This window comes from Engystomops pustulosus, chromosome 5 (assembly GCF_040894005.1).
Source record: "Engystomops pustulosus chromosome 5, aEngPut4.maternal, whole genome shotgun sequence".
NCBI classification, from domain to species: domain Eukaryota; kingdom Metazoa; phylum Chordata; class Amphibia; order Anura; family Leptodactylidae; genus Engystomops; species Engystomops pustulosus.
Genome location: NC_092415.1, coordinates 5,201,188 through 5,216,716, shown reverse-complemented (window position 1 = coordinate 5,216,716; position 15,529 = coordinate 5,201,188). Strand labels below are relative to the sequence as shown.

At 46.0% G+C, this 15,529-nt stretch overlaps 1 protein-coding gene across 1 annotated transcript; it reads right to left on the bottom strand.

Moving 5' to 3' along the window:
• Nucleotides 1-7,148: 7,148 nt before the first annotated feature.
• On the bottom strand, nt 7,149-12,387 carry LOC140133932 (uncharacterized). Its single transcript, XM_072154621.1, has 3 exons — nt 8,788-12,387; nt 8,562-8,641; nt 7,149-7,492 (listed from the first exon to the last, which is right to left on the bottom strand). The coding sequence occupies exons 1-3, from the start codon at nt 12,182-12,184 to the stop codon at nt 7,397-7,399; spliced, it is 3,573 nt and encodes a 1,190-aa protein (XP_072010722.1). The 5' UTR covers nt 12,185-12,387; the 3' UTR covers nt 7,149-7,396.
• Nucleotides 12,388-15,529: the final 3,142 nt, after the last annotated feature.

Genomic DNA, 15,529 nt, shown 5'->3' with positions numbered 1-15,529 from the left:
CCCTCTCTCCTTGGCAGACGTTCTCTGGGTTCCTGGGCGCCACATTGTACGCGCCTGGTAGTAACTAATCATTTATCAATTCTGCCTAATAGCGGGTGCACTAGATGGGGCGTACAGATGCCGGGGCCCCCCGCCGTGCCACCAGATGGACGGATCTGCTATGACTGATCAGTGCAGCTACAAGCAATTAGAGGAAATATGTTCGGGGTTTGTCAGATATTCAGAATTATCTTCCTCACGCTTCATCTTGTCAGATTTACGAGGTGAGGAAATCAGTAAGAAATAACTAGTCGCTGGCAGGGTGCGAGTCTTACCCATGGAGCCTGGCAGCACCTACACGGACAGCACAGCTATAGGGTGCAGAGGTTATAGGTGGGGACCTCCAATATGTAATGGGCCAAGAAGCTGCAGGTTCCTCCTCTGATGTGAAGTTTCACTTTTTTTCCATAATATTTTAATAGGATTTGCTGTCAGTGAATGGAAACACTCAATATTTACACCCAGAAGGTTGGGAATTCGTATTACAAGCTTAGGATCTGCTACAATTGTATCTGTGAGGGTCAAAACTACATAAAATATCCACATATAAAAACCCAAAGGATGGGGAATAGCAACAACCTCAAACACAAAGTAGCCAGAGTTTACACAGCAGATTCATGGGATTGTCCTTGTGCTCCACCCACTTATACAGGACACGCCCCATCCAAAAATCACCCCCAAATTATTACAGAACCCAGGCCAGAGCCCATGAATGAATACAGAGTGTACAGGAGACCACCCAAAACTATACAGACCCCATAAACCTGCACAGAACGCCGATCAGATCCTTTAAAATAAAACATTACCTAGATAAGGCTACTAATATTGGAGACCCCAGACCAGGCTACTAATACTGAAGACCCCAGACCAGGCTACTAATATTGGAGACCCCAGACCAGGCTACTAATATTGGAGACCCCATACCAGGCTACTAATACTGAAGACCCCAGACCAGACTACTAATATTGAAGACCCCAGACCAGACTACTTAAACTGGAGACCACAGACCAGGCTACTAATACTGAAGACCACAGACCAGGCTACTAATACTGAAGACCACAGACCAGGCTACTAATACTGAAAACCCCAGACCAGGCTACTAATACTGAAGACCACAGACCAGGCTACTAATACTGAAGACCACAGACCAGGCTACTAATACTGAAGACCCCAGACCAGGCTACTAATACTGAAGACCACAGACCAGGCTACTAATACTGAAGACCCCGGACCACGTTACTAATGCTGGAGACCACAGACCAGTTGGTGAAGGTTGTGTCACATACCTGCGGTTACCCCATTGTAGGTTACAAGACCCAATGTATGGAGACTACAAATTTGTGACAGTCTCCCTGGGATGGACCATCATCATAGGTGTTATGGGGTAACACAGGGCCCCCCAGGGGTAAACACTTGAAGGATGTGTATTGTGGTAACACACATGGTCCTGCAGCTCCATCACACAACCGCCGCAGGATTCTCACATTCTGCTCCATACATTACTAATCTGTGAGAAAAACAAGTGAGTCACCGACATGTAATTAATACTGCCCTAATGTGAACCATCTCCAAGAGCGACTGTCAAACACTCCAAATGTCAATGTGACACAGAAATCAAGAGCAAAAACACGAATGTGACTGCAGCGAGACTCCAGAACATGAGGACAAAATCCATACAATAAGCTCCATCCACACGTGACCGGAGATGCACCCTGCAGAATACAGGCGCCACAGGTCTGGGCATTGTCCTACATCTCCACTTACTGGACCATGAAGCATTGGATGTACTTGTGCTCCCCATTATTCATGCAGCACCTATCACCCTGATAACCAACTATCCCCAAATCTGACCCCCGTCACCTACACTGGGAAGTTGTGAAAACTCGTACCTGAAGTAGCAGCTGTTGTCATGGTAACTCTGGAACTCTGTGTTATGTTCTGTGGTTACAATGTATTTGTTGTGCATTGATCTGATACATTCAATTGTCATCACAGTAATGTAACACCAACAGCTGCTCTGTCAGGTTCTGGTGATGATCATGGTCTTGGGTGATGGTCCGGTCATGGTCTCAGGTTCCGGTGATGGTCATGTTCTCGGCTCAGGTAATAGCTGTACTCCCATCAGAGTAAAAGCTGTACAGGCTTCTGGTTGAATACTGCAGCAGTCATTCAGAGAAGAGCAACTCTTCAATGCACAGAGCACAGCAGTGTAGAAGCTACAATGTGTACTGATTACACATCTCTCCAGGGATAATACATAACACTGGCTGCAGAGAGCACAGAGCACAGCAGTGTGAGGTCTGATTACACATCTCTCCAGGGACAGTACATAACACTGGCTGCAGAGAGCACAGAGCACAGCAGTGTGAGGTCTGATTACACATCTCCTCAGGGACAGTACATAACACTGGCTGCAGAGAGCACAGAGCACAGCAGTGTGAGGTGTGATTACACATCTCTCCAGGGACAATACATAACACTGGCTGCAGAGGGCATAGAGCACAGCAGTGTGAGGTCTGATTACACATCTCTCCAGGGACAATACATAACACTGGCTGCAGAGAGCACAGAGCACAGCAGTGTGAGGTATGATACCACATCTCTCCAGGGACAATACATAACACTGGCTGCAGAGAGCACAGAGCACAGCAGTGTGAGGTCTGATTACACATCTCTCCAGGGACAATATATAACACTGGCTGCAGAGAGCACAGAGCACAGCAGTGTGAGGTCTGATTACACATCTCTCCAGGGACAATATATAACACTGGCTGCAGAGAGCACAGAGCACAGCAGTGTGAGGTCTGATTACACATATCTCCAGAGACAATACATAACACTGGCTGCAGAGAGCACAGAGCACAGCAGTGTGAGGTCTGATTACACATCTCTCCAGGGACAATACATAACACTGGCTGCAGAGAGCACAGAGCACAGCAGTGTGAGGTCTGATTACACATCTCTCCAGGGACAATACATAACACTGGCTGCAGAGAGCACAGAGCACAGCAGTGTGAGGTCTGATTACACATCTCTCCAGGGACAGTACATAACACTGGCTGCAGAGAGCACAGAGCACAGCAGTGTGAGGTCTGATTACACATCTCCTCAGGGACAGTACATAACACTGGCTGCAGAGAGCACAGAGCACAGCAGTGTGAGGTGTGATTACACATCTCTCCAGGGACAATACATAACACTGGCTGCAGAGGGCATAGAGCACAGCAGTGTGAGGTCTGATTACACATCTCTCCAGGGACAATACATAACACTGGCTGCAGAGAGCACAGAGCACAGCAGTGTGAGGTATGATACCACATCTCTCCAGGGACAATACATAACACTGGCTGCAGAGAGCACAGAGCACAGCAGTGTGAGGTCTGATTACACATCTCTCCAGGGACAATATATAACACTGGCTGCAGAGAGCACAGAGCACAGCAGTGTGAGGTCTGATTACACATCTCTCCAGGGACAATATATAACACTGGCTGCAGAGAGCACAGAGCACAGCAGTGTGAGGTCTGATTACACATCTCTCCAGAGACAATACATAACACTGGCTGCAGAGAGCACAGAGCACAGCAGTGTGAGGTCTGATTACACATCTCTCCAGGGACAATACATAACACTGGCTGCAGAGAGCACAGAGCACAGCAGTGTGAGGTCTGATTACACATCTCTCCAGGGACTATACATAACACTGGCTGCAGAGAGCACAGAGCACAGCAGTGTGAGGTCTGATTACACATCTCTCCAGGGACAATACATAACACTGGCTGCAGTCTGTATTGTCACACCGGCTGACAGTTTCTCTTTAACCAATGTATATCCTAGGAGCTTGCCATCTAATTTACTTTGATTTCATTGATGCAAATTACCCCACTTAGAGTAAAACCAAATATTCTGGAGAGATCAGGCGATGTTCATGAAGTTGAGCCCCAGCGGTTATTTACACTAATCACAGGATGTTCTTTGTACAACTGATTTCCATTGGTTCTCGTCTCCGAATTCCTGGATTTTACTACTACACCCATCATTGTCAGCAGCAATGCGACAATAGCGAGAACTTCCATGTAGATCTATGACCCCCATCATCACAAGAGGAAAATCCGTACTGTGCGTTTTATGCTCAAACATAAGATTCTTTCCAAAATGAGCAACAAGCGTTTCCATAACACAAAGAGAATACAATAAACTCCTCCCAGTTGTCGGAATCTTTTATGTTTACAATCTCAGCTCATGTCACCGGCCACAGCGACTTTAAGGGTTAAGCATTATGGGAATGTAGTGCGTGTGAAGCGCACCTCTGCAGCGAGCCCACACACAATGTAATACAACAGAGAGTGTACAGCAATTAGCAGAACGACAAAAAGGCTGCCAAATCCATGGGAGAGGCGCTGGAGGTGCGCGCTCTAGATAAACACTTTAATACTGCGCCTCCAATCCCAGGAAATCCGCAGTACAACAGCCCCATCTACTGCTCATAGGGAGCAACTGCAGGCCGGGAATAAAACCGCCACATTGTGCTGCAGGCAGGTTGTGCGGGAGAAGAGGCTGGATGTTGTTGTTCCACTTGTTTTTCCTACGTCTCATCCATTTTAGGACCCGTCAGGCCCCCGTTCCCTTCTCTAGATCTGCTTAGTTATGTCCATCAGATCCTGCAGCGGGGAGACGCATGTCAGAGGGACTGGTCACCTTTGTCCCTGTAGGTGAGGGTCCTGCATCATAAACAGCACCTTCTAGAGGAAATCTGCGACCTAAATGCTGAGAATTTGTTAGGCATGGCCTCCTTTTTTCAACATCAACTTTTGGGGGTGTTACCAGAGGCCCTTCATGCTGCAGCTTCACGGGCTATTACAGTGTTCCCCCCCCCCAGCACTTCTTTCTCCCTCTGCCTGCTGCCTGCCTGTGCTCTCACACAGTGGAAGGGGCAAGTGCTCCGTCACATTGTAACAGCCTGTGAAGCTACAGCACAGAGGGACTATGGTAATGCCCCCCCCCCCCCAAACAATATTGGCTCATTAGCATAATTGTAAGGTTGGTTTTAGAATGAAAGAGGCCATGTGCAACAAATATAAGAAGATACCACAGTCCCGGTGCCGGGATCTATGAGTAATGTCCCTGGTTTGTCAGGATGGATTTTCGTGGTACATTTACTTTTATTTTTTAATTATATGGGCGTGGCCATGAGTTCTCTTTCCCGGTTTCAGGGCACTGTCAATCAAGGCTAAGTGGGAGGTGTAGGCCAAGTGCATGGCCACGCCCACAGTGCACTGACATTCTCATTTGCATAGTAATAAAACATAACATTTAGAACGTCTTTATTTTTATGCAGGGCACTTTACCGACTGGCCTCATGTTAAATATAGGAAGCTGATGAGTCCCTTTAAGTGATGCTACAACCTGCAGCCCAAATCCTATTCCTCCTTCTGTTTTGTCCCTTGTGTTTTACACTGAATCTCTGCTTCTGTAGCACAGAGCTGCCGCACCACCGAGACACAAAGGGGCAGATTTACTTACCCGGTCCAGTAGCGATCCAGCGGCGCAGACGAGGATTCAGGTCTGCCGGGATTCACTAAGATCGTGCGCCTGATGTCCACCAGGTGTCGCTGCTGCGCCGAGGTCCGCCGGAATTCACCTCCTCCGTCTTGGTGTACGTGAGTGCTATTTTTGCAACACAATTTATTTTTTAAATTTCGCGGTTTTTCCGAATCCGTCGGGTTTTCCAGCCACACACACCCCCCTCTCCCCATTTCTGTAGCATGAAAGCCGAAATCTGATTGTGTGCGCCAAAATCCTAGGGCAATTTGGTGCAAAATGGAAATGTGCCCCAATGGGGCTTATTTACTAATGGTCCGCGGACCGCACTAACATCGATAGCGCAACGCATTTAACTGGAGATTTTAGCGCAAGCGATTTTGGCACATTGGTAGCGGCTTTTACCCGAGCGTCGAAATTTGCTGCTCTAATGTGGACAATTCGGGAGCCCTTTGACGCCCAAATCGCCCATCAGATAAATAAGTCGCACCTGTCTCTTTAAGACACAGGTGCGATTTACATTAACCGCCTACCCAGCTGCCTGCGGCGCTCCGCACTATGCAGGGACACAGACGGCGGGTGATGACGTCACGCCGCCTGAGTCTCTGGGCGGAGCCGCAGCTCACAGAAGAGCCACGAGATGACGGGAGCCGTGGGAGCACCCTGCCTGGAGGTAAGTATCAGGACAATTATTAATTAAATGTGGCCCTATATATATTTCTAAGGGGCCGAATACTGATGTAACGAGATAAGGGTGGGGCCATATACTGTATATACTGGGGGGGGTCTTTATATATTTATATAGGGGCAGATACAGCTTATATCTTGGGGGGGGGCTGTATATATTTATATCGGACCGAATACTGTATATACTGGGGGGTCTGTATACATAGTAGATTGCTGTGCTGTACATGCTATAATTCCAGTAGAATATATATAATGAAGGGATGTTTTATATGTGTGGAGAGTGCGGTCAGTTGTGTTGTGAGGGGTATATATTATTTAGGAGCGCAGTGTTGTTATCCAGGAGACTTCTTTAGCCCCAAATCGCATAGAGAAGGGGCTGGGGACTGTAGGGGATTTACGGTGATGGTGCAGAAGGCGGCTAATAAGGCGATTGGCCCCTTCTTTATGCAGTCCCAAAAAAGGGGCTGGATTGAGGAGGCTTATTGGGGCAGTGTCAGGGAGCTGCCTGTGGGGATGTTAATTGTTAGTAAAGTTTTCAGTATTTTCTAAACAGGGAGCGGGGGGGGGGGGGGATGCAGCATTTTAATATTCGCCTCAGGCCACAAATATGCTAGAATGGGCCCTGCCCGGGAGCGTCCATTATAGCGCCCCCTGTCTCCTGCACAATGGTGGGGGCTGTCTCTATACTATATGCGCCCCTGCAGTTAAAGACGTATAAAGTAAAGTCATTAATCCGGCAAGGAAAGAGCAATTACTGGAAATGACATTATCTTTAAAGATTTATAATTTAAGTGAAAGAAAGAAGATTTTTACATAAAATATCAAAAAGTGCAAAAAAATGGGGGAAAACATTGAATACAAAGTATCACAACTTCCTTCTTCAGTCAATGGATACAGTAGAAAACCAGAGAATTCTGGTGCAGAGCATGGAGGCAGTGTGTGGTATAGCAGACCCCCCGTGACCTCACTAATACCTGCAGGGACACCTCCTCATGGCTGTCACCCATACAAGTAAGTAATAGTAATGATAATAGTAGTAGCTACAACAGAGTAGGGTTATTGGACGATCATTTCCGTCCTCCAGTACTGATCTCATGGTGTAGTCCTGATATTGTCCTCCAGCCAATATCTACACATAATCCCGGCAGTTCAGGGTTGTCCGGTTTTGGCCCCAGGTTAGTTGCACATTCGTGATGTTAAACTTCAGACTGAAGATGGAGCAGGTCTGGCGGAAAAACAAGAGATAACGGTGAGTTACAGAGGAGATACAGCCGATACCACACAACCTCATGGGGATGGACCCTGGCGCAGTCCCCTCTATAACCGAGACATCAATGCAATGCAGAGGGATCCATCCGAGGAGCAGCCAAACATCTGTGTTAACAATGTTTCTCATATATGGCTTCTCCTTGTTGGTTATTAACACCAATTTAACCTCTTTTATCCTCAGTGAATTCGGCTTCTATGAGCGTTTCTAACCACCTAGTACAATACAGATTAGAGAAGAGCTTGACGTGTCCGGATGCTTCTCTGACGGATCTCTCTGCAGTGAGTGTGAGAAGATGTGGCTACAGAAGAGAAACCAAGGAAAACCTTTGATAAAAACCTTGAAGAAAATTAATTCTAGTGTATGATGGATGCAATAATAAAAAAATATTGCCACCTAGAAGTGTTTGAAGCCTTTAAAAGAACATTAAAAGAAATGCCTTTTACATTTACAAAGCTCAACGCTCCCAAATTTCGTTCCGTTTGTGGAAAAATTGTATAAGTCCTGTTCCCATTGTTTTAATTGTTTAAGGCAATTTTTGCATCCCGTTTGAAAACGGGGAGTGGCTTAGATGGAAAGGGCGTGGCTTGTCAGACAAGGGCATGGCTTAGCAGACAAGGGTGTGGCTTAGATGGAAAGGGGTGTGGCTTATCAGACAAGGGAGTGGCTTAGCAGACAAGGGCGTGGCTTAGCAGGAAAGGGGTTGTCAATGTGGTGCAAATTATCCCTGGAAAGTAAAGATGCACCAAACATCATCCAGCTTCAGTCACTGTGATGAATGTAGTTAATCCGCCCCATCGTGCTACCATAGATGAAGAAACATGAAGGACACGTCTTTAGTGCTCTAAAAACTAAGAACAAAGTATCGCCCCAGTATTTCTAGATGCACAAAGTGATTGTAGATTCATCTGTAAGAGCAATGAAGACTGTAAGTTTTGAGACAAAACCACGATCCATACATGGTCCACCCCAGAACATGAAGATCCAACATGTGGCAATATCTAGAGGTCTGCAGGAGAAGAATTACCTTGAGGATAAGCACGTTCATCATATCTTCAGCGCTCCCTTGGCCAGATCTTGAAACTTTAACATTCAGCACCATTGTCTCTAAAAAAATATGATTATTGCAATCAAAAACACATCAAAAACACAAGAACATACTAGGAGAGCCATTGGGATAAGCAATGACTTGCACAGATTCTGAGCTCTAATGGCTTCTTGAGAACCTGAGGCTAATACTCAGTGCTACTTACTGTTTGTTGAGGGTTGTTCACGTGATGCTGATTGGTCTTCTGAAACATTGGCACCACCTTCGGTTGTAGTGTTCATGTTGGTGGATTTTCCAGTAGTGGTAGTCAATGTTGTTGGACCAGTGGAGGCTTCAGGTGGATCCAACATCAGATTGAACTTTGTGGCCACCGGACGTGTCGTCGGACTAATATTAGGTGGAGTACTACTAGTTACCAGAGTTTTAGTTGTAGAGTTGGTAGTAAAAGTCGTATTGCTGTGGGTCGGTCTAGTAGTGCTTGTTGTATGGTCAGTTGATATCGTAGTAGTTGACGGAGAAGTAATGACCTTGGTGGGTGTTGTGTTAGAAGCGTTAGCTCCTGGCTCCAGTGTGAAGGTAGTTGCCTCCAACTTTGTAGTTCCAGTCGTTGTACTAGAAGACACGGTATTTTTGGACACTGGTAAAGTGTTAGAAGAGAAAGTATTGGCACTAGTTGTAACAATGTTATTATCTTTCAAAATGGTTTCGACTGGCTCGGTGTTCCTGATTTCAGGTGGTACAATTGTTGTAGATACTGGAGTAGACGAAGCTTTAGATATCGTAGAGCTTCCAGTACTGTTTCTAGCACCAACTGAAGCATTTTGTAGAACCTGAGAATTTGCATATGATACAGTTGTAACAATGTTTTCAGCTCTAGACGTTGTTTGCGATGATCCACGTGTTACGTTTTTATATGTAGAAGCAGAGGTTGTGATTTCATCTTTAGGAGTTGTAGAAGTTGAGGCCAAGGTAGTGTTGGCACCTGGTGGAAAGATTAAACTAACTGTGGTTTTAGCTGTGGTTGTAGATGGTAGACGTGATGTGGACGTCTTTGTGGTAGTAGATGGTTGACTGATTGTGGTGTCTGCTGTGGTAGTAGATTGTAGACTGGCTGTGGTCTTAGCTGTGGTGGTATATGGTAGACTGGCTGTGGTCTCAGCTCTGGTGGTAAATGGTAGGCTTGCTGTGGTCCTATTTGTGGTAGTAGATAATAGACTTCCTGTTCTCACTTTCGTAGTAGTAGTTGGTGGACTGATTGTGGTATAAGCTATGTTGGTAGATGGTAGACTTGCTGTGGTCTCAGGTTTAGTAGTATATAGTAGACTGCCTCTTGACTCTGTGGCAGTAGATGTTACATTGCCTAAGGGCTCCAATGTGGTGGTAGATGGTAGACTCTCTGTGGTCTCAGCTCTGGTGGTAAATGATACATGGGCGGTGGTATTTTTTGTTGAAGTAGATGGTAGACTTTCCGTGGCTGTGGAAGTAGATGATAGACTTGCTTGTGTCGTATTTGTAGTAGTAGAAGATGATAGACTGATTGTGCTTCCAGTTGTGTTAGATGGAAGGATAACCATGATTTCAGCTGTGCTGGTAGCTGGTAGACTAGATGTGGTATCTGTCGTAGTAGATATTAGACTGGCTGTGGTCTCAGCTGTGGTGGTAGATGGAGGACTCACTGCGGTAGTAAACTCATGATGAGATGTGGTTTCAGTTGTATTGGTAGATAATAGACTTGTTGTGGTCTTATTTGTAGTAGTAGATGAAAGACTGACTGTGTAAGTAGTGTTAGTAGATGGTAGACTGGCTATGGTCTTGGTAGTAAATAGTAGACTGTCTCTGTACTCCGCTGTAGCAGTAGATGGTAGCCTGGCTGGAGTCTCTACAGTGGTGGTAGATGTCGGATCTGGTGTGGTGGACAATGGAAGATGGGCTGTGGTCTCTGTCAGAGTAGTAGATAATAGACTTGCAGTGGTCTTATTTGTAGTAGTAGATGGTAGACTGACTGTGTAAGTAAATGGTAGATTGCCTGTGGTCTCCGTTGTGGAGGTAGATCGTAGACTGTCTGTACTCTTGTCTGTGGATAGGCTGGTTGTGATTTTAGCTGTAGTCGCAGATAAAAGACTGTCTCTAGATTCAGCAGTAGCAATAGATGTTGGACTGGCTGTGGTCTCCACTGTGGGGGTAGATGGTAGTCTCCCAGTGGTAGTTAATGGTAGATGGGCTGAGGTCTCTGCTGTGGAAGTAGGTCTTAGACTAGCTGTGGTCTCTCCTCTGATAGAAGATGGTAGACTAATTGTGGTAATGGATGGCAGATGAGATGTGGTCTCTATTATGGTAGAAGATAATAGGCTTACTGTGGTCATATTTATAGTGGTAGAAGATAAACTGACTTTGGTAGGGGATGGAAGTTTGTCTGTGGTCTCTGTTATGGTAGTAGATAGTATACCGGCTGATGTTTTGGCTGTGGAGGTAGATGGTAGACTCGCTGAGGTCTCAGCTGTTGTAGTAGATATAAGACTGTCTCTTATGGCAGTAGATGTTAGTCTGGCTGTGGTCTCCACTGTGGTGGTAGACGGTAGATGTGTTGTGGTCTCTGTTGTGGTAGTAGATAGTAGACTGGTTGTGGTTTTGCCTGTGGATGTAGATGCTGGCCTATATGTGGTCTCAGCTGTAGTAGAAGATAGTAGACTTGCTGTTGTTGGTGGTGGTAGATGGGTTGTGGTCTCTGTTGTGGTAGTAGATGTTGCTCTTGTCTCAGATGTAGATGGAAGACTGGTTGTGGTGTCTGTTGTGGTATTAGATGGTAGTCTGATTTTTGGATCTTCCTTTGAAAAATATGGTAGACTGGTTGTGGTCTCTACATTTGGAGTATACGGTAGATTCTCAGTGGTAGTAGATAGTAGAGTGGCTGTGGTCTCTGTTGTGGTAGTTAATGGTAGACTGGTTGCGGTGTCAGCTGTAGTAATAGTAGATGGTATATTGACTGTAGTCTCAGATGAGGTACTGGATGTTAGCCCAGTTGTGGTCTCTGTTGTGGTAGTCGACAGAAGAGGGGCTCTGGTCTCAGGTGAGACAGTAGACAGTGGACTGGCTTTGGTCTCTGTTGTAGTTGTGGATGTTAGACTTGCTGTGGTCTCACCTGGAGTAGTATACGGTAGACTGGCTGTGGTCTCTGTTGTGGTAGTAGATCGGAGACTGGTTGCGGTGTCAGCTGTAGTAATAGTAGATGGTATATTTACACCAGTCTCCGATGAGATAGTAGATGTATGTCCAGTTGTGGTCTCTGTTGTGGTAGTAGACAGCAGAGGGGCTCTGGTCTCAAGTACCAAAGTAGAGCGTAGACTTTCCGTGGTCTGTGTTGTAATTCTAGATATTAGACTTTCTCTGGTCTCAGTTATAGTAGTAGATGGTACATTGACTTTAGTCTCAGATGAGGTAGTAGACGTAAGCCCAGTTGTAGTCTCTGACAATAGAGGGGCTCTGGTCTCCAGTGTAAAAGTAGATGATGGATTGGCTGTTGTCTCTGTTGTAGTTTTAGATGTTAAACTTGCTCTGATCTCAGCTGTAGTAGTTGTAGATGGTAAATTGACTCTAGTCTCCATTGTGGTAATAGATGGTAGACTTGCTCTGGCCTCGGCTGTAGAAGTAGATGGTACTTTCACTCTAGTGTCAGCTGTTGTAGGAAACAGTATATTCACTCTAGTGCCAGCTGGGGTAGTAGATGGTAGCTCAGCTGTGGTCTCAACAGTGGTAGTAGATTGTAGACCGGCTGTGGTCTCAGCAATGATAGTAGATGGTAGTACGGCTGTGGTCTCAGCAATGGTAGTAGATGGTAGTACGGCTGTGGTCTCAGCAATGGTAGTAGATGGTAGTACAGCTGTGGTCTTAGCAGTAGTAGTAGATGGTAGACCAGCTGTGGTCTCAGCAATGGTAGTAGATGGTAGTACGGCTGTGGTCTTAGCAGTGGTAGTGGATTGTAGACCGGCTGTCTCAGCAGTGTTAGTAGATGCTAGACCAGCCCTGGTAGTAGATGGTAGTACGGCTGTGGTCTCAGTAGTGGTAGTAGATGGTAGTACGGCTGTGGTCTCAGTAGTGGTAGTAGATGGTAGTACGGCTGTGGTCTCAGCAGTGGTAGTGGATGATAGACCAGCTGTGGTCTCAGCAGTGGTAGTAGATGGTAGAGCTGCTGTAGTCTGACCAGTGGTAGTAGATGGTAGATCGGCTGTGGTCCCAGATGGGGTAGTAGTTGGTAGACCGGCTGTGGTCCCAGATGGGGTAGTAGTTGGTAGACCGGCTGTGGTACCAGATGGGTTAGTAGATGGTAGATTCGCTCTGGTTTCAATTATGATAGCAGATGGTAGATTCACTTTTGCCTCAGCTGTGGTGGTAGAGCGTAGAGCGGCCAAGGTTTCAGCAATGGTAGTAGATGGTAGACTGTCAGTGGTCCCAGATGTGGTACTAAATGGTAGACCGGCTGCAGTCTCAGCAGTGGTAGTAAATGGTAGACCGGCTGTGGTCCCAGATGGGGTAGTAGATGCTAGACTTTCTCTGGTTTCAGCTATGGTAGTAGATGATGGATTCACTTTAGTCTCAGCCGGGGTTGTAGATGTTAGCTCAGCTGTGGTGCCCGATGTGTTAATTGCTGGTAGACTTTCTGTGGTTTTATGTGAGGTTGTAAATGGAAGACTAACTGTAGTCCCAGCTGTGGTAAATGGTAGACTTGCTGTTGTCTCAGCCTTGGTAGCAGGTAGTAGACTGGATGTGGTCTCAGTTGTGGTAGTAGAGGGTACACTTTCTCTAGTCTCAGCTGTGGTAAATGGTAGATGGCCTGTTGTCTCAGGTGTGATACTAGATGATAGACTAACAGTGGTCTCACCTATGGCAGTAGATAGGGCACCAGTTCTGGTTTCCATGGTGTAGGGTGGATCACCAGTTTGACCCAATCCTGAGCTGAGGTTGGTTGTCACTATATATGTAGAGGGCAGATCATGCATTCCAGTTTCAGTTGTGGTGCCAGACGTTGGGCTGATATCAGTTACTACTGTGTTACTCAATGATTTACTGATTGTGGGGGTATTTGTTGTATCTAATCCACTAGTTTTAGCTGATACTGCTTCAGATACATCAGGGGTAGCAGAAGACTCTATGGCCTTACCTCCAGATGAAGTGGTCACGATGGTGCTGGTGACTTCTGGACCATTGGTGTAAGTCATGGATACTACTGTAGATGTCTGCGTGGTACTCTCCATGGTATTCTGTGCCAGTGATAAACTGTTATTGAGTGCTAGTTGTACCAGCAGTTGTAACAGGTTCCATAGTGATGTCTGTGTTACTCGATCCACAGTATTTGCTGTTGCTGATGTATTTGGTGAATGGCTGGCATTAATGGTAGCACCAATGTCTTGGTTTGTAGGGTCAACTGGCCGACTGCCACTAACATGGTCAGCTGTACTACTGTCCATAGCAGGAAGGAAATCCATTGTACCACTTGGCATAGGAGAGCTGGTACCAGTTGGGTTCCATGGAATAACAGTGCTGTAGCCAATAGCAGCACCAGGATCACTGTGAGTCGTGGCACTAGAATTGGGTGGGTGATATGGACCACCAGTCCCAGAATCATTGGTTTCACTTCTCACAGTTATATTTATGTTGTTCAGAGCTGTAGTACCAGGGTCATTGGTGACAGGTATCATAGTAGTAGTAGAGTTTACGGTGTCAGGTGTCATAAAAGTAGTGGATTCCATGGTGTCCGCTGTCATAGTAGTGGTAGAGTCAACGGTGTTAGGTGTCATAGTAGTAGTGGAGTCCATGGTTTCTAGTATCAAAGTAGTGGTAGAGTTTCCGGTGTCAGTTGTCATAGTAGTAGTGGAGTCCGTGGTGTCAGGTATCATAGTAGTAGTGGAGCCCGTGGTATTAGGTATCATTGTAGTAGCGAAGTCCATGGTGCCAGGTGTCGTAGTAGTAGGGTTCATGGTATCAGGTATCATACTAGTAGTGGAGACCATTGTGTCATTAGTCATAGTAGTAGTGGAGTCCACGGTGTCAGGTGTCACAGTAGTAGTGTCAAGTGTCATGGTGCCAGGTGTCATAGTAGTAGTAGTGTTCATGGTATCAGGTATCATACTAGTAGTGGAGACCATTGTGTCATTAGTCATAGTAGTAGTGGAGTCCATCATGTCAGTTGTGAAAGTAGTAGTGGAGACAATGGTGTTGAGTGTCATAGTAGTAAAGTCATTGGTGCCATTAGTCATAATAGTAGTGGAGTTCACTGTGTCAGATGTCATTATAGTAGTAGTGAAGTCTGCTGGGTCAGGTGTCATATTAGTAGTGGAGTCCATTGTGTTTTTAGTCATAGAAGTAGTGGAATCCATCATGTCAGTTGTAATAGTAGTGGTGGAGTCCACGGTGCCAGGTGTCATAACAGTAGTGGAGTTTATGGTGTGAGGTGTCATAGTAGTAGTAGGGTTCATGCTATCAGGTATCATACTAGTAGTGGAGACCATTGTGTCATTAGTCATAATTGTAGTGGAGTCCACTGTGTCAGATGTCATTATAGTAGTAGTGGAGTCCATGGTGCCAGGTGTCATAGTAGTAGTGGAGTCCAAGGTGTCTGGTGTCATATTAGTAGAGGAGTCCAAGGTGTCTGGTGTCATAGTAGTAGTGGAGTCCATGGTGTCAGGTGTCATAGTAGTAGTGGAGTCCATGGTGTCAGGTGTCATAGTAGTAATGGAGTCTATGGTGTCAGGTGTCATAGTAGTAATGGAGTCCATGATGTCAGGTGTCATAGTAGTAGTGGAGTCCATGGTGCCAGGTGTCATAGTAGTAGTGGAGTCCAAGGTGTCTGGTGTCATATTAGTAGAGGAGTCCAAGGTGTCTGGTGTCATAGTAGTAGTGGAGTCCATGGTGTCAGGTGTAATAGTAGTAGTGGAGTCCATGGTGCCAGGTGT

Excerpts from the sequence above, each read along its gene's own strand:
- LOC140133932 (XM_072154621.1), bottom strand. The coding sequence starts at position 12,184 with ATGGAGACTAGAGTCAATTTACCATCTACAACTACTACAGCTGAGATC. Across the intron at positions 8,642-8,787 it reads TGAACAACCCTCAACAAACA|AGACAATGGTGCTGAATGTT; the intron begins GTAAGTAGCACT and ends ATATTTTTTTAG. Across the intron at positions 7,493-8,561 it reads TGAACGTGCTTATCCTCAAG|ACCTGCTCCATCTTCAGTCT; the intron begins GTAATTCTTCTC and ends TTTTTCCGCCAG.